The sequence below is a fragment of the Penicillium antarcticum genome (assembly GCF_028974205.1).
Source record: "Penicillium antarcticum strain IBT 31339 chromosome Unknown utg000005l_segment0_segment0, whole genome shotgun sequence".
NCBI classification, from domain to species: domain Eukaryota; kingdom Fungi; phylum Ascomycota; class Eurotiomycetes; order Eurotiales; family Aspergillaceae; genus Penicillium; species Penicillium antarcticum.
Window position 1 is genome coordinate 3298460 of NW_026695303.1, and position 16653 is coordinate 3315112.

General features: G+C 47.0%; 8 protein-coding genes across 8 annotated transcripts; 3 read left to right on the forward strand and 5 right to left on the reverse strand.

The window, feature by feature from the left end:
* Positions 1–1398: 1398 nt before the first annotated feature.
* Positions 1399–2162, reverse strand: N7508_005898 (GNAT family N-acetyltransferase; the record flags this gene model as incomplete). Its single annotated transcript, XM_058463964.1, has 2 exons — positions 1399–1628; positions 1775–2162. The coding sequence occupies 2 exons, from the start codon at positions 2160–2162 to the stop codon at positions 1399–1401; spliced, it is 618 nt and encodes a 205-aa protein (XP_058320442.1).
* A 666-nt stretch (positions 2163–2828) lies between these two features.
* On the reverse strand, positions 2829–3728 carry N7508_005899 (uncharacterized protein; the record flags this gene model as incomplete). Its single annotated transcript, XM_058463965.1, has 1 exon — positions 2829–3728. One exon carries the CDS (start codon positions 3726–3728, stop codon positions 2829–2831), a length of 900 nt encoding a protein of 299 aa, XP_058320443.1.
* A 2580-nt stretch (positions 3729–6308) lies between these two features.
* N7508_005900 (uncharacterized protein) lies at positions 6309–7022 on the forward strand (the record flags this gene model as incomplete). Its single annotated transcript, XM_058463966.1, has 1 exon — positions 6309–7022. One exon carries the CDS (start codon positions 6309–6311, stop codon positions 7020–7022), a length of 714 nt encoding a protein of 237 aa, XP_058320444.1.
* A 584-nt stretch (positions 7023–7606) lies between these two features.
* On the forward strand, positions 7607–8876 carry N7508_005901 (D-isomer specific 2-hydroxyacid dehydrogenase family protein; the record flags this gene model as incomplete). Its single annotated transcript, XM_058463967.1, has 4 exons — positions 7607–7754; positions 7830–7896; positions 7952–8235; positions 8293–8876. The coding sequence occupies 4 exons, from the start codon at positions 7607–7609 to the stop codon at positions 8874–8876; spliced, it is 1083 nt and encodes a 360-aa protein (XP_058320445.1).
* Positions 8877–9185: 309 nt separating this feature from the next.
* N7508_005902 (DUF1295 domain protein) lies at positions 9186–10294 on the reverse strand (the record flags this gene model as incomplete). The annotated part of the gene is made up of 2 exons (XM_058463968.1): positions 9186–9513; positions 9576–10294. 2 exons carry the CDS (start codon positions 10292–10294, stop codon positions 9186–9188), a joined length of 1047 nt encoding a protein of 348 aa, XP_058320446.1.
* Positions 10295–10585: 291 nt separating this feature from the next.
* On the reverse strand, positions 10586–13367 carry N7508_005903 (putative DNA mismatch repair protein; the record flags this gene model as incomplete). The annotated part of the gene is made up of 3 exons (XM_058463969.1): positions 10586–12468; positions 12518–12903; positions 12961–13367. 3 exons carry the CDS (start codon positions 13365–13367, stop codon positions 10586–10588), a joined length of 2676 nt encoding a protein of 891 aa, XP_058320447.1.
* Positions 13368–13512: 145 nt separating this feature from the next.
* pfa4 (putative palmitoyltransferase with autoacylation activity Pfa4) lies at positions 13513–15071 on the forward strand (the record flags this gene model as incomplete). The annotated part of the gene is made up of 4 exons (XM_058463970.1): positions 13513–14145; positions 14197–14496; positions 14549–14627; positions 14677–15071. The coding sequence occupies 4 exons, from the start codon at positions 13513–13515 to the stop codon at positions 15069–15071; spliced, it is 1407 nt and encodes a 468-aa protein (XP_058320448.1).
* Positions 15072–15122: 51 nt separating this feature from the next.
* N7508_005905 (class I SAM-dependent methyltransferase) lies at positions 15123–16057 on the reverse strand (the record flags this gene model as incomplete). Its single annotated transcript, XM_058463971.1, has 3 exons — positions 15123–15624; positions 15678–15961; positions 16013–16057. The coding sequence occupies 3 exons, from the start codon at positions 16055–16057 to the stop codon at positions 15123–15125; spliced, it is 831 nt and encodes a 276-aa protein (XP_058320449.1).
* Between the last annotated feature and the right edge of the window lie 596 nt (positions 16058–16653).

The window sequence follows — 16653 nt, forward strand, 5'->3', positions numbered from 1 at the left end:
AGGCTTCGGTTCCAATCCTCGGAGTATTGTCCTTATGACTGGCGATATCATGATGGCATGTTGATTATCTCGGCATAGGTTTTTTTTACCCTTTAGGGTTGGTTTCCCTATGCTATGATGCAAATGCAGTGGTATTTCGGCCTTGGTATCAAAATAAATCTTTTATTCGGTCACAGACTTTGGACTTTGAGTTGCATTTTTCTTACTTTTCTCCCCCTCCTCTACCGACTACTTCTTCGTAAGATCTCAAGCCAGACATAGAATCACCGTAGATGCCATCGCTGTAGCCAGTCAACACGGAGAGCATGTTGGTTTGTGACCGAATAACAGGATCATGGACCAGGTAGGACAAACGGAGTTTACGATTCGGCGAGCGAGATTTCGGGGAAGAGCGATAAGTGCAAGATAAAGCGGTAGGGGAAATGAATAAGAAATAAGTAAGAGAATGGAGATCGAACAGCGAAAACGGAGATCTTAAGTCGAGAATATTAAGGGGAGGTTAAGTGAGGGCCTGGAGATTTGATGATGGGTAACAAATCGCAACTGCGGCGCGTCTGTCGTCAATATTTTATCCGTTTCGGGTGTCGGCATGTCTACACTAAGAGCTCAAACGACAAAATGAAGCTATTGACCTTGATACTGATGATGATATCTTGATAAAAACAAGCTTCAAAAAAAGTGGATGAAGATGGAGAGAGAAGAGGAAACTGCGAATATCCTGTCTAGAAGTGAGTTTATAACTTTATAGCTCAATGAGGTCTGATTAGCTATAGTTAGCGAATAGTCACTGATTGCTTAAAAAAATGGCATCTGCGACAGAGCGAAATTGAGCAATTCCCCGTGGCAAAGCTAATCCCTGTTTGCAGGCGTTCTCTGTTGCTCTCCCTTCAAACAGGTCAGTGGGCCACAAAACATGCAAAAATTGAAAGGTTGATTGAGAAACATTCATTCTCTCGCCATATAAAGAACAAGATCGGCGCGATTGAAGACATACAACAAGATTTATAAGTCTGTTTTCGGTGCTATAAAGTATTGCATAAGTTCTTCACAAAGCTCTCGAAATGACTACGCCATTGCATGAATTATCTGTGCCCTAACCTAGCCTCTCTTTTATCACCTCTTTTTCATTTCTTTTTTGCTCATGTTAAGTGCCTCGGGTGAGCCATTTGAATCATATAAACGTGGAGGTAGTAGATTATTTATGGCCACTGTTGTAGAAACATCCTAGTCTACTCATGTTCGCCTCACAGCATGCAATTATTCACTCGGTATTCTGGGCATATGGATGCAAGGGTCGCAAAATGAGATGGTAATTATTATACATGCACGACATCTAGTTTCAAATGGCTCACCCCCTTGCTAGGGAAACAAATGAGATTTATGCATAACTTGAGATCTTCACTGCCCCTTTATCGGTCGCAACATACATACTTGCACATAATCAGGGTAAGGCGAAAATGACTCAAGATCCCGGAATCCATACTTCTCATACACAGGCTTGCCCTCCGGCGATGAAGACAAGTAAACCTCTACACCCTCATCATCAGCACGTGCAAGACCCCATTTCAAAAGCTTCGATGCCAGTCCACGGCCCTGGTGGGATGGATGCACAGCCAGCATGTCAAGATCTAAACATCACAATTAGCGGAGCTGTACTCTATAAAAATCGATGGTCGCATGTAAAGCATAATAGAACCTAATAATCGAAGCCACCAGATAAATCCCACAATAAAATTACAATAGAAAGAACAAAAAAAGGAAAAAAGAAACATACAATAGTGCGGTCTATCCCCCATCCACTTCCCTTTCAGTTCCTCCATACCACCAAAGAAACGATCGCAGAGTTTCCCGTCACAGCTAGGGGCCCAAACCGCCGATTCCTCAGGTTCGTGCCGATCGCGACCTGCAGACGTTGGACACTTCCATTTCGCGAACGCGACAATCGCGTCTTGATCTGAGTCCACGACTTTGAGGAAGACTTCGTTGGTTCTGCCTGCGATTGAGCGTGTGATGCTGTCGTGGAAGATTTGTTCCCACCAGACGGTTACGTCGGGGGTCTCCGGAAACATCTTTCTATTGAATTCACCCCCGAAGGCTGCATAGAAGATCTCTGTGAGCTCGGTTCCGTCGGCTGGAGTTGCGGGGATTATTTCTAGTAGCATTTTGGTGGTTCTGTGTGTAGGTAGACTGCGGTTGTTGAATATGTGTCTGGATTGAAGTTTTGTGGTGGCGGATTTGCGGGTCTACATCATCCATCCCGGTCTTGAGCTTCATTCAAGAGACTGCATAATTCCTACTTTCACAAAGGCTTCAAATCTTGTTTCATGTTGAATTTATACTTTTCAAAAAATTGTTAACTCGCGTGGTGGAGTAATAGTGCTCGAATTTTTCAAATTGACAAGGTGAATACATATATCTCGAAGAGTTGCTAGCATATTGCTCGGCTACCAGAACGACTGTTCCAGTTCATCTCGCGACAGTCCACCAAGTTTGGAGACAAATCTAATCAATTAAAGCTAATCATTTATTCAGTTCAATTAAGAAATATCGAGTTGGTTGGCAGGTAATTAAATCATTGACATTTGTAGACATTAACAGGGACTAAACCAAACTAATGGCCAACGTTATATCCATAGACTGTGACCGCTTGAACGCTCCCATTACGCTCGGTGGGGTATATAATTCAGACAACTATTGACACTGGTACAGCAAGCGACGATTAAAGTTATAGAAAAAAGTTTGTTCACGCAAGAAAGGGAACATGTCAAACGGCCAGGTTTCGGGGGGCTTGGTGTGTTTGCGCCTGTGGCGCACTGCTCAGAAAAAGGTCACTGTTTCTCTTTCTCCAATGCTGGCTCCGGAGTGGCGATTGGGCTGACTGGCCCAGGCTCAGTATGTTGTCTCTGGCAAGATGGATCGTAATTTAGGGTCGTGTCTGCGCGTCCTGGCTGCGTAGATCCTCTGTACGACTGATCATGTGAGGGTGGCAAGACAGAGCGACGGATGCGTGGATCGTCTGGTTGCTGGTTCTTGCTTTCGGTGCTCTTTGTAGTCTCCATTTCTGATTTGACGCTTTGGTACATGCTTTCGACGATGAAGACTTCTTCTTGTACGTCTAGATCACAGCTGACCAAACAGAACTCTCGCTCGCGTTGCTCAATGTACTCTCGGATATTCTTCCATTGGTTTTGGTAGTTCTTGAGACGGTCTGGGAGTCCTGAACCCCGGAGGTAGGTCAAGACACCGGCCATAATCGTGTTGATCGCACCGAACGCGGTGACAGCAGAGTGTGGGCCGCTGGCTGCGCCAAGTGCAGTCACTGCAGCGGCAACGACGACTTGAACGCCGAGACAGGTGTTGATGAGGAAGTTGAAGATTTTGTAGGCGCGCTGAGCCTTGGTTTCATTTGTGATAACACGGGTATAGATACCGACATTGGGTGCACTCCGCAGGAGGTGGCCCTGCTGTGTGAGTGCAGGGACACTGTCGATACCGGTCAAGGCGCGGAAGACGAGGAGCTTGTCGTTGATTGGAATGAGAGATTCCATCTGTGTTGTAGTCACTCGCTTTGGTGGGCCTGCTGGCATATCTTGTCCATATCCACCATTTTGCGCGCCCATAGCCGCCGCTGCGTGGGCAGCCATGGGCGGGTAGCCCGCTTCTTCGCGATCTAAGGCTGCCTCAATGATCCGGTGTAGGAGTCTGCGGTTGGGCTTCTTTTGCGACATCTTGTGGGTATAGAGAAACTTAGGAAGGGAGAAGTAACAAATAGAGCGCTTTGCGCAAGACAGAGGGGGAAACGCTCATATTTTTAAACACACGAGGGGCCGGCAGTGCCGTCAGACTGCTTTTGTGTAATACCCACCTTGCAGATGCAACCAAGATTAGTGCAGCAAGTTCCCGAAACCTAGAGCAAAAGTAACCCTGCGTTCAGTCGACATCGAGTGAGGATGTGCACAGTTATCTTCCACATAGGGGAAGGCTCGGAAGAGAAACCTGCAGGGTTTGACGAATAGCCGGTACAACGAGATCAATCTGAATCATGACAGGTTAGACGCATGGCGACCCGCGCATGCACCGTAAACTTAGCGGCATCGGCCAGCTGGAAGTGCCTCCCTCCCTAAACTCGAGTTCGACCTGTCTTGGCCCGAATGTGGCTTGAATTGGTAGAGATCTGCACGGCGCGCGTTCAAGAAGCAGTCAAGAACGGTGGGGCTAGTCTTGCGGCGTCGAGGAATCACACACCACGATCATGATCTGGTGTAAACAGAACAGCGACTATCGCAGGAGATGAGTCTGCAGCTTGCTCCATGATGTGCGAAAAATCCTCCGAGAAGCGCTAACGATGGAGACCTTTTTCCATGGTGATGCCCACTTTCAGGGTCTTCAACGAAAGAGATAAACATTTGGCAGTGGCTGCATGACAGGCGCAAAACCCTGGGTCCAGTAGCGGCAACGAGATTGTCACTTTGCAGATCGGACATCGATTCAGCAAGTTTAGTGGATCCTATCGCACGGGATGTGAACTCCGCTGTACCAAAGTAGCAGACTGCATTTGATCAGCTGCACGGTGTGCGCTGCTTCTTGTGTCAGAGCAGAGATTAGTTGTTTTGGTTCATGATGTTGAAGCCCCTGGCGTAACAAACAAACACAAGCACGGGCTATCCTTCGGGCCCTCGGGCAGGAGTTCCACTAGGTGGATCAGCTGAATCAACCCCTGAAGTGTTCGAGTTGAGACCCTAGCCTTGTGCCGAGCGATTTAGGGTGCATAAGAACGATGTGATTGGCTTGACTTGCTCGCCAGACATTGCCGCATTCTCGTGGCGAGCTGAAAGTCGGCGTATCACACCAAAAGCTTGGTGAGGGTGGGGTGAGAGGTTGTAACATCGGGAAGATTGGGATAGGCAAGGGACGGAAGTTCAGACGACTGTCACAGAACCTTATGAAGAATTCAACAGCCGAGTTCTACTGTGAAGCAGATCCCATCCCCCATCCCCAGTTCTCCAACACTTCGTTGTAGAGTGCTTGGGTGCAAAGGGAACCCCATGTTAGGGGTTACCGCCCTTGGCGGCAATACATTTCCAGCCGTGACTCCAGTAGTAGTGATTGACGAGATATTCATAATCTAATGCCATTCCTTGTTATCCATATCTTAAGTATAAATATCGAGAAGGGAGCCTTGAACCTTGAGGGAGTGTTTAATCTCTAGTGCTGAAAGCACTCTTAATGAAATTGATTTCTCAGGACTTGGTCAACTTTTTTATTCCACTGCTGTAATTTTGCAATCATAACGTGGTATTGCACATAAACTCACCAAGCTGCTCATTCGCCGAAGAAGTTTCACCGAGGAAGTTGAGTCAAGATTCTTGCTTTTCTGACACGCAAACAGTCTCTATGTGAACTGTTAAAGAACAAGTCCGTTCGACGGCCCAGAAATAACGATTGGTCTATAATAAATCGCTCACGGAAGCTAGGTGACTTGGGGTTAGTCAACATATGTATGGAGGCGTAACCCTATTACCATCTCCTACTTCAACGTTCACGCAGAACTAGTGGCTCTGGCTTCATGGAAATGGATTGAGGCAAGATCAAGAGTTTGATACCAAAATGGAAGCAAAGAATCCGAAAATCCGCGTTGTATATATATACCTGGGCAAGATGATGGGACATGACTAAGGAGAATCAGCCTTCACTGGAATTCGTGAAGAATGCAATTCCGAAATCCGATCTTTCCATATCACTTTGAACTTATATCATCATACTACTAGACTTGCCTCGGTTTTCTGATGGCTTAAATCAGAAAATTATTTTTTAGATTACTCTATCCAAATTTTGTTCAACTATAATGTCCACGTAGAACAATCTTTTATCAGTTCAAGACTAACTTCCCTCATTTCAATTGCATGTACTTTGCTGTCATCTCTTGTTTGCATCCAAGATCATCTCAATTTCACTTCTTCCTCTCTGGGTTCGTAGCCTCAGCCAAAATGATTGAATGGCTTTGGGCTTCGACTCCTGCCTTCGATCTCTGGAAGTTCTTACTAACGATCTTCCTTGTGGTCAATTTCAAGAATTTGCCATTGGTCTTTCATGTAAGTATTGATTCAAGATGGCTATAATGCATATTACTGCCGGTTCCTGTCTATATTTTCTTTCGTGTGCTAACATGCTCTAAGTATCGAATCTTCCGTCCAATCATACAAAGTGCATTCGGGGAAAAAAGAAGACATCAGTTCATTTCCATCAAGAATGGAGACAAAACTTTGCCACTGGTATTCCTTCCTTGTATAACAACCACATACACGCCAATGCTCGAAGCCGACTACAACCTCCACAAATCGAACAGCACATACTTCACGGATTTGGATGCAAGTCGCTCCCATCTATTGTCATATCTTTGCTATAGCGGAATTTCCGTTGTAGACAAAGAACTCACCACTGAGGGTAAAAAGGGAATGCTGGCTGCCATAATTGGATCGGTTTCAACAAGCTTCAAGAAGGAAATTCGAATCTTGCAACAGTACGAAGTTTGGTCGCGAATTCTTACATGGGACAAGAAGTGGCTCTACATTGTGACACATTTCGTTCAAAAAGGAAGTGTCAAGCACGCATGTTTTGTCACTAATATGTTGCCTGGGGGACATATTTGCGGGAAGTGTGGTGGTGCTAACGGGGCCAGCGCAGTACGACCTGTCGTATTTGCAACTTCGGTCTCCAAATACGTCTTCAAAAAGGGCAGATTCACGGTGGCACCAGAGCGACTCCTGAGAGCTTCTGGTCTATTTGGAGATAGTGATAAGTTGGGAGGTGAAGACTCTGCCAAAAGCAGTGGAGCTAAGGACGGTACGGCAATCGGCGAAGTTGTCGAGAATGAAAGAGCCAAAGGATTTAAATATGCTGAGGCTTGGGATGAGTTGGAATCTCTCCATGCGGAGTTTGCTGGGGAGAATGAAATAGCCAGCTGTATTCCAGCCATTGGCCATTTCGATGATGTTGCTGGCTACGGGTTTTCTTTCTCTTAGAGATCGCACTGTAGGTATAGAGACTCAAGGGGGAATTGCACGTCGGTTGCATTTGGTTTTATATCTTAAACATATAAGTTTGGGCAAACAGTTCTACTTTCGAGCATATTACCTTTAGGTGATAGTTCTAGTTCCGCGTCTGCATAAAGTGGGGCATCGGGGACTCGGCCTTTGATCTTTGATGAGCAGACTTCTAAGAAAGACCCTGATCACCGAGAAAACAAAATTTTCATCTTAAAGATCTTGATTCTAGTCAGGAATGTATCAAATTTGCAGTCGTCCTGTTTGAATGACTTTCTAACTCGTTCCGCGACCTTCCGCTGAGACCATATTTCAAACGAGTGTCGCCATACAACGCAATTCTGGGAAGAAATGCATAGAATAGTTTCCTCTGTCTCAGTCCCAGTAGAAGGAATGCATATCTATCATTTTCATTCTTCGTGGCTTTGAAGGTTTCCCCTCTATTACAAATGCCGAGGTGGGGAACCTTGACTGATAAGAAAAAAAGTCCGCGCCCTACGGTTGACAGCTTTGACATATATCTACCCTTGATATCTTGCATATTCTTTCATATTTCAGACACCATGGGAGACGCACCTTTGCCAGCCGAGCATGTGCTCATCGTCTTTTATATGCATATGCCCGAACCGCTGCAAGAGGAATTCCGCCGCAAGTTTGCCGGTGCCAGGGTCACTATTCACAAATCAGAGCCAGGTAAACCTGTGCCGCCAGGTAAGTTACTATAAACCTCAGGGCTATCAGTTGGGATTCGTCTGTCAATAGCAGATGGTAACATTGTGTATGCAGAGCTGTACCAGAGTGCCACCGTCCTGGTCACCTTCACGGATCTGCCAGATCCCAAGGATGCGACGAAGTAAAATACCCGCTGCTGTGAAGATCACTCATTCAATATACTAACAAAAATGTAGCCTGAAATTCATTCATTCATTCTCCGCTGGCCTGGACCATCTCATGCAGCACCCCATTCTACGGGAGACTGACATTCCCATTACCACAAGCTCTGGTATCCACGGTCCACCTATTGCGGAATGGACCGTGATGAATTGGCTGGTCTCCTCCCGGCAGTATGTCAAGACATATGAGGCTCAGAAAGCGCATGTATGGGCAGATAAATCCCAGTTTATGCATGGCCTGCATGACCAGGTCGGCAAGAAAGTTGGCATTCTTGGATATGGCTCTATCGGCAGACAGAGTAAGTCTCATTCCTGAAGGGAAAATACATAGAAAACCTCAAACTAAATTTCCCCAGTTGCCCGTGTCTCCATCGCTCTGGGTATGACTGTGTACGCGCACACTGCCTCCCCGAGAACAACAGAGGAATCTCGGCGCGACACTCACTACATCGTCCCCGGAACCGGCGACCCAGATGGCTCGATCCCGGTCTCATGGCACCACGGCACAGACCGTGAATCCATCCGGTCTTTCCTAGCCCTTGGACTGGACCATCTTGTCATTTCTCTTCCGTTGACTCCGGAAACGACTTATCTCCTTGGTCCAGAGGAGTTTGCTATTCTTTCTGACAACTGCCACCACCATGCTACCAAGCCATATGTGACCAACATATCACGTGGTAAGGTCATCGACCAGAAGGCTTTGATTGAGGCCTTGAAGTCTGGCGTGCTTGGCGGTGCAGCTCTCGATGTTACTGATCCCGAACCTCTGCCCAAGGATAATCCCCTTTGGGATGCGCCGAATGTGCAGATCAGTCCTCATATGAGTAGTTTGGGTAACGAATACTGGCCCCGTTCTATTGATATTGCAGTGTTGAATTTGGGAAGGCTGCAGAGGGGTGAGCCTTTGGTTAATGCATACAACCGGCGCAGAGGATATTAGATTGTTAACCCGGGATTACATGTCTAGAGATTTAGCCTATCATATAGCCGAAATAAATGAATAGGATAATGATTTTTCTATGAAAAAAACGCGAAAGAAAGGATCTCATGGCTTCCTATAACGGACCAAAGTGTATGAGCACATGAAGTAGAGCTCAACGGGTGCATGTAGTGCAGGAAAACATACACTCGCGAGTAAAATATCCCTCCATCATTATAGTCCTAGGCATTAAAGTATCGCAAGAGGGTCACCTTGACCTGTCATTTCGAACTATAAAATCACGAAAATCTTTCATCGTCATTCAAATTGTCATGCGACACTACAAGCTCTCATCCCTTCCTCGAGCACCACAGCAATAAACCCACAGCCTGCAACAGCTAAAGCCCATGGGTTCATCAGGTCTTTTGGAGAAGGCCAGAAACTGTTGTTTTCCTTCTGCCAATGCTGCAGCTGTTCATACTTGTGAGCATCTTGGGCCTTGTATCGCTCTTCCTGGCTGGCCTCTGTCTGCTTGTCACCGCCAACGAAACGTAGGAACAAGTAGTTCGACAGCGGGCCCAGCAAAACAACAGGGTCGAAATTACCTGCCACGTTCAACAGAGCGTAGGAGAAATGAACCAGTGTGTCTCCCAAGTAGCTGTCAACATGTGAGTACATGTTTGAAAAGATAAGTGGTAGGAGTGAATGAATGGGACTCACTTTGGATGCCGCACGATACTCCAGACTCCATGCCGACACAAATCAGTCCGTTCCTTGCAATGCAGGACAAGCTGGGTATCGGCCATAACCTCCATAGCAAATCCAGCACCAAAAAGTGCAACGCCCAGCGAACGAACCACATTAATAGCATTTTCTCCCAGAGATATTAGGCTTCCACCCATGTGGAATGGAGTGGTGAAAGGGAGCGAGATAATACTCAAAAAAACAGCCTCGGGCAAGAATATCTTCAGAAAAGCTGTTCTCCAGAACCCAGGCTCTTTCTTGGCAGCGTCATACCGCGCATCATCTTTGCCGCGAGATAGAGACCGCATTGCGATACGACCAAAGAGCCTAGTGCCCCAGATAGTGACACAGCTCAGAAGCACCTTCTCAGTCCAAGGAAGAGAATCCCAACATGCGTTGAATGAGATCCCTTGATCGTACATTGGTTGGCCTATGGCGCTCCACCAGGCATTGATGACTTGGGCCGAGGGCCATAGCCAGTCTTTTAGTTCGACCCTGTCTGTTGTCTCCGCTGCAATATATGTTGCCAGTGAAAGGCTTGAATATAGGCTGAATGAGGGGAGGATAGTTGATTTTAGTATTCCAACATCCCCTGGCGACATCCTGAAATTTGGACGTGCACCTTGTATGGATGGCGAGGATCGTGGGTGTGGGGTCTGAGTGGCGAACATTGAAGGTGGAATCAAAAATGCCATTCTGGTAACATCTCCAGTGACTTTGGCAAGCTAGATATGTTAATGGGGAGAGAGTTGGGTCATGCTTTCTTATTTAACTTGTTTCGTGCTGTTGATGTCAAGATTATGTAATGTTGCGTAGCTGCCCGGCCAGCCGTGGATATTGGGAGGTGTTCATTGTTTGGACTCGATCGAAGTAGCAGGCTTAATTAAAGAATTGAGTAAGATATTAATATACAATAATATTGGGGTATAAGATGCGGACAATGGTTGGCATAGAAGACAAAGCGTGTTTAGAACCAAGTTTGAACCTCAACTGGCATCGATTTCCATCAGATGTTTGGAGATAATTTCGGAAAGATCAATTTTCCCTGTGGGTAAAGATGTTTGATCATCATTCTTAAACTTTTGCTGCATGAGTAGCGATAAACGCTCATCCCAGAGCGGCGTGCATGCTTCCACGTTAGCACTAGAGAACGCCGTTGCTTCGTTGTCCTTCTCAATATATGGTTCATTCTGCGTATGCTGCCCATTTATGTGCGATATTAGTGATAAATCAATCAAGCACGTAGTCCCGAGATCATGCAAATCATAGCCATCTGGTATACGTTCAAGGGGAAGTCGACTAGAAGGCAGCTTCCGGGGTTCCGTCCCAGTCGTTGAAGCCTCGTCCGATTGGTTGCTGGTTTGATTGCGCATAAAATATGCTCGCGGGTCATGAGGAGAAAGGGTAGTAGTGAAGAATGGGTCCGTATTTGAAGTTTGCGATGAGGTTAAAGCGGCCTTTGCGGCGAGGTATCGGCTATGATGTGGAGAATGAGAAATCGGGCGTCTGGGTTGTGAACTTGACAAGGACTCGTTTTCCCTGAAACGAATACGACTATCTTGTATGGCTCGCTTCTTTCTCCTTTCAAAGTCAAGCGCTTTCTCCAAGTCCGAGGTTTCCTCGACTGTAACACCGTCGTGAAGCCGGGCGGCCCATCTGTCAAGGACTGGAAATCCTCGACCACTGTCCAAAGACTCATTGATACCGTTCAAATCGTGTGGCAGAGAAGAAGCACGTCGAAAAGATTGTTGTGTTTGGCCATTCTCGGATAACTCGTCAAGCGTTCCATCGTTCTGTCCTTCAATGGGTAGATTGTTCGGTGAGGACCCCGCGTGCAATCCAAATCTCTCCTGCGCAAGTGAGGACAGGGGTAACTCCGTTTCTCGGATAGATTCGTCCTCCGCTGCACTCCGTTGGAGTGAAACTTGCGTTGTCCTCTGAAACCACGTATCCAGCGCGCCATTGCCGTAGCGTTCTCGATCTCGTTCCCTGTCTGCTCTGCGAGCACTTGATACGCGAGGCCTTTCAGGAGAGGAATCAATCGGTTCCTGTGGATTTCTATGACGTCGCCGGACGGGGGACCCAGACGCAATCCTTGAGATAGGAGGGCTCGGAAGGTCTTGACTTTCGGGTGAGTCTTGGGGGCTGCTAAGCTCGGGACTTCTTCGCCTGGAGCCTTCTGGGCTTCGAACAATCAAGTCCACAGAACTCCTCTGACTGAGTTGATTCTGATCACGTTGTGATGTTTGGAAGGACGTGTTGATTCTAGATATAGACCATGGGTTGACAAAGCTGGAGCGTTTTGGCCTATTCGCATTAGGTTGCCCAGGGCTTCCATTAGAGCTGGCTTTGTTATCGTGAGGGGATATTATGTTTTCCGGTCGAGATGGTCTCTGCAAAAGAGGAGGGCGGATGATAGCATCACCAAAAGGATCTTCAGCCTGGTGAGACTGAGTGCTTGGTTCTGCAGGGGGCTTCCTAGCCATCAGGAGGTTAAATCCACCATTACTAGCAGTTGCATCGGATGAAGTCGTGTTTCCTTTGGTGGAAGGTTTCTTTTCGGTTTCTGCAATGTCTCCGTAATGGTCTCGAAAGAGACTTTCTGCCAAAGACAAAACAAGTCCCCGGTTCTCAAATAGCAGATCGTCTTTCGCGGGTTCAATATTAACATCGTAGCTTCCTCTTGGACAAAGTATTTGCAAGCACAGGAAAGGGTCCGTCGCCGTTTTGAAAGATTCGGCTTGAGACGTGGCGAGACGGATGTATGGCTTGAACAGCTTCACAATGTCTTGTCCAATTCCTCTGCTGCTGGAAAGAGGACGACCATCAACGCTGATATACTGCCCTACATTGTTGATTTTTGATGTATCTGCTCTGGTTAGCGATACTGAGTGAGAGTTCCAAAAAGGCTAACCTACCAATGGGTGTTTTCGGGAGAAAAGCAGTCACTTTATAATCTGCTTGATCAGGTGAACCTTCAATCTGGGCGAGGGCTTGGGAAGAAAGCAATTTCAGAACACAACAAGACGACACTTCCGTTCCAGCAACTTTTAGGGCTGCATCCTGGAGGGAGGCAGATGTGCCTGGTGCATATGTCCAGTTACTGTTTTCATTTTTTGCCTTGAGAACTTTGAGCGAGAACTTCTTTGATGGCTGTGCTATGGCATATGCCTGAAGAAGCTTCTTGATTCTTGTCAAGTTTCTGGTGGCTGCCTTCAAAGCCGTTTGCTTCCGCACAGGGATATGTTTGAGGAAGTTCTCAATTCGAACTGTCGTACCCCGTGGATGAGACGTTCTTTGTGTTCTGGAGTCAAATGTCAGCTGTTTCATAGCATTCTCGAGTCTTCGCCTGATCACTCACATAATTAACTCCCCATTTCTTCCATACTTGTGACAAGAGCCAACAGCTTCCGACTGAACTCGAGTGGAAACAGCGATCACTCCTGACATCTCTGCGACACTCGCCAAGGCTTCTCCCCGAAAGCCTAGACAAGATCCACCAACATTTTTGAGATCGTCCAAAGTCTGGATCTTGCTTGTGAAGGAACGCTTGCAGACATACTGTTGGTCCTCTGGTGGGATACCATGCCCGTTGTCTTTTAGCTGGATCACATCGATGGTATTTTGAGATATATCTATCTGCAAGGAGGTGGCGGACGCATCCAGTGCATTGTCAATGAGTTCTTTCACCACTGAGCATGGATCGGAGATGACTGAAGTGGAGCCAATCGCCTGGATTGTGTTCTGAGGAAGCGCCTCAATCGGCATCCTGCGATCGTGGTATTATACGTTCATCACGGGAAAATGCAGATATCTATGTGGGCAGGTACACTGCCCTTGAATGATGGAATTCGACTGCAAAGGATGAAGATGGATTCGAGTTGTAATTCCACGCACGAGGTCGACAATCAACATGATGAGTCAGCCACGCGATAAACAGCACGTCGGTTTTGAACACTCTCCAATCTTGACCACATCTCAAGACGCTGAGATGTTCAGCGAGCACTTTTCAATATCTCAGCTGGCAGTCCCGGCTGTCAATATCCTGATCAGCTTTCTCGCGTATACATCACAGTACCTCTTTCTGCATTTTGAGCCGTTGCCACTCACCAAGGTTGAGACCTGGTCGATCAACATATTCGCCTTGTGCATTTTCATATGCTATTATCGAGCTTGTTTTGTAGACCCTGGCCGGCTACCTCAATCGGAAAAGCGCTCAGAGCCCAAACCCCAAGTGGGTGACGGGTTGACCGGTCGCCAGCGGTGGTGTCGTAGATGCGAAGCTTACAAACCCCCACGAGCTCATCACTGCAAGACATGCAAAAGGTTGGTCAAGAAGCAATATTTCAGGAATTTTTGCTCACCTGTTCTCAGATGCATTCCCAAGATGGATCATCATTGTCCTTGGACCTCTAACTGCGTCTCACATTTCACGTATCCGCACTTCATTCGCTTTCTCTTCTACGCGGTTGTCGGCATGTCGTATCTCGAGAGTTGTCTTTGGCAGCGTGGCTCTTTCGTATGGAAGAACAGCAATTTGCCCAGCGTACGTATCGTGAGATTCGCGCTGACACTTTTCATTGCTAACAATTGTTAGTACCTTGGCCCGACACTAGGACAGCTCATTCACCTATTCATACTCTTCATGGTGAATAGTGTTACCGTATTTGCTCTGTTTATTCTGTTGATCAGGAGTCTCTGGTCGCTGGGAACCAACACTACTTTCATTGAATCCTGGGAGATTGAAAGGCACGCCACTCTTGTCCGACGGTCCCGTGTTCTGGGCGGGTATCTCGAAGGCCCGGGTGGAATCCGAGTCCAGATCAGAAAACAGGAATATCCGTACGACATCGGGATTTGGGCCAATGTTAAGCAAGGCATGGGCGGTAGTGTCAATGTCAGTCCCCATCTATATCTGAAACAAAAAGATATGGCTAATGTTCTATTAGTTCATAAGTTGGTTCTGGCCGCTTGCTAGAAGTCCGGATCGTCGGAGTGGTTGGGAATATGAAACCAATGACTTTGAGGGTATGTGAAGAATCGAGAATTCAAGACCAACCCACTGATTTTCTATTAGAACCAGGTGTATCATGGCCACCGCCAGATCCTGATAGGATTCCCATGCCATTCAATTCAAAACTAGGTCCCAACTCACCTCAGTCATACGCCAATATCCAACAGGAGATTGATGCATTCAACCGTCGCAAAGCGGAAGACATGAAGCGTTTTACGAATTCCGGTGTGCAGCGCCGCAAGCCCTTTCATGATCGTTATCAGAGAGATGGATTTACTGCAACTGAGAGCGATGAGTCTGGGACCCAGTCAAGCAATGACTCAGACGAGGGCGAAGAGTCCTGGCGCAATGCTGAAGGAGAACGATTACGCGACTTTGGCGTCGACGAGGAAGCAGAATTCTACGACGAGGAGGATATTCCTCTTGGGGTTCTTCTTCGACAACGCAGGCAGCAATGATCATCCAATTGAACAGCTGACTACAGAACTCAATAATAACAACCCGATCTATCAAATCTTCTTCGCGATACCCCTCAGCCTTACATATCCCAGCCACTGGCTGCCATCTTCACCGCGAGTAACAACATCCTCGAGGACCTCGCAAACCTGGCGCACAACAGCATCCCATTTCTCCTCAGGCAGAGCCTCAAGGAACTGAGCACCCATCAGTCGAACCCACCCCTCCAGTCCACCCTTGGCATCAGTAGTCAGCTTGGTCGGGCGGTATTCTAGTTCAACCGTCTCAACCTGGAAACCCACTTCCTCCAGCGCACTCCGCATCCAGGTATCAGACGGGAAAAACCAAGGACTCGTCTCCTTCGCCTTTTCGATGGGAATACCCTGCTGCACGAGTGCGTAGATCAGAGCAGTCTTAACCTCGGCAATATTACCGTGCCCACCCATTTCAAATACATAAGTACCACCAGGCTTCAGACTGCCATAAATTCCGCGAAGGGTTGATATCCGCGTTGTCTCATCGCGCAAGATCCAGTGGAGGGCTGCATTGGAGACACTGGTTTTTATTAGATCCATCACGCGATTCGTATATAATAGTTGAATACATACACTTTATCCCAAGATCCATTCACAATGGATGTTTCCTTCTCTAGATACCGGCAGTCCACAACGCGGAAGCTAGCCTTGGAGCTTCCGTAATCTTTGTTGGCGGACTCGATCATAGACTGAGATGAATCGATACCAAGGACGGAGTCGATGGCTGGAATAAAATTTTCTGTGAATTTTCCATCACCACAGCCGATATCGAGGACCTTTTCCGTTGGCTTGGGGTCTAGGTATTGGAGCAGCTTGCCGGCGAGCTTCGGCACGAAAGATGCAGAGGTAGCGTAAGCCTGGTCCTGTTAGCAATGATGAGCTAGCCCCAGTTTTGAAATTTTACACACCTCAGCTGACCAGCGGTCTTTAGTCTCCTGGGCGTTTGCTGCCATGATGTGCTAAGAGGTCGATGTACAAAGATGAGAGCTCTCAGTCTTGGCGTTGGAATATATGCGACGGGAAGAGATGGGTAATTCGATGAAAAGATAAGGATGATTACAGTGCACCCGTAGAGTCATACACTTGATTATTCTGATTGTTCCCTATTGCTAGGCAGTTGAGCTCTTTTATAGGTATCTGGGCTCATATGGCGGAGATGATGTTCAGAGGACAGCGAGGCCGATATCGGACCGGGCATATCGGCGTGATGTAGTGTATGGTCTACCTTTGGGTATACTGCGATCTCAGAGCGCGTCGAGTCATTTGAAGGTCTAAAATTTAGATCCAGGAAATGGACACATCGCTTATTTCGTTAATAATTAGAGGCTTATTATAAGTGACGTTTCCGAGGGCAGCCGCTGGGTTGCTGTTGAGAAGCCCCAATAACGTACTTGCATGTGAATGAATGCAAATTAAGAATCAGAAGCACGATCATACTATTGAAAGCCTTTTGTATCCCATATAGTTTCAATCTTCCCCGATATTGTGGAACTCAATACACCAATTGATCTTATACAGCACTACTAAATTGACGTGAGTTGACGGGTAG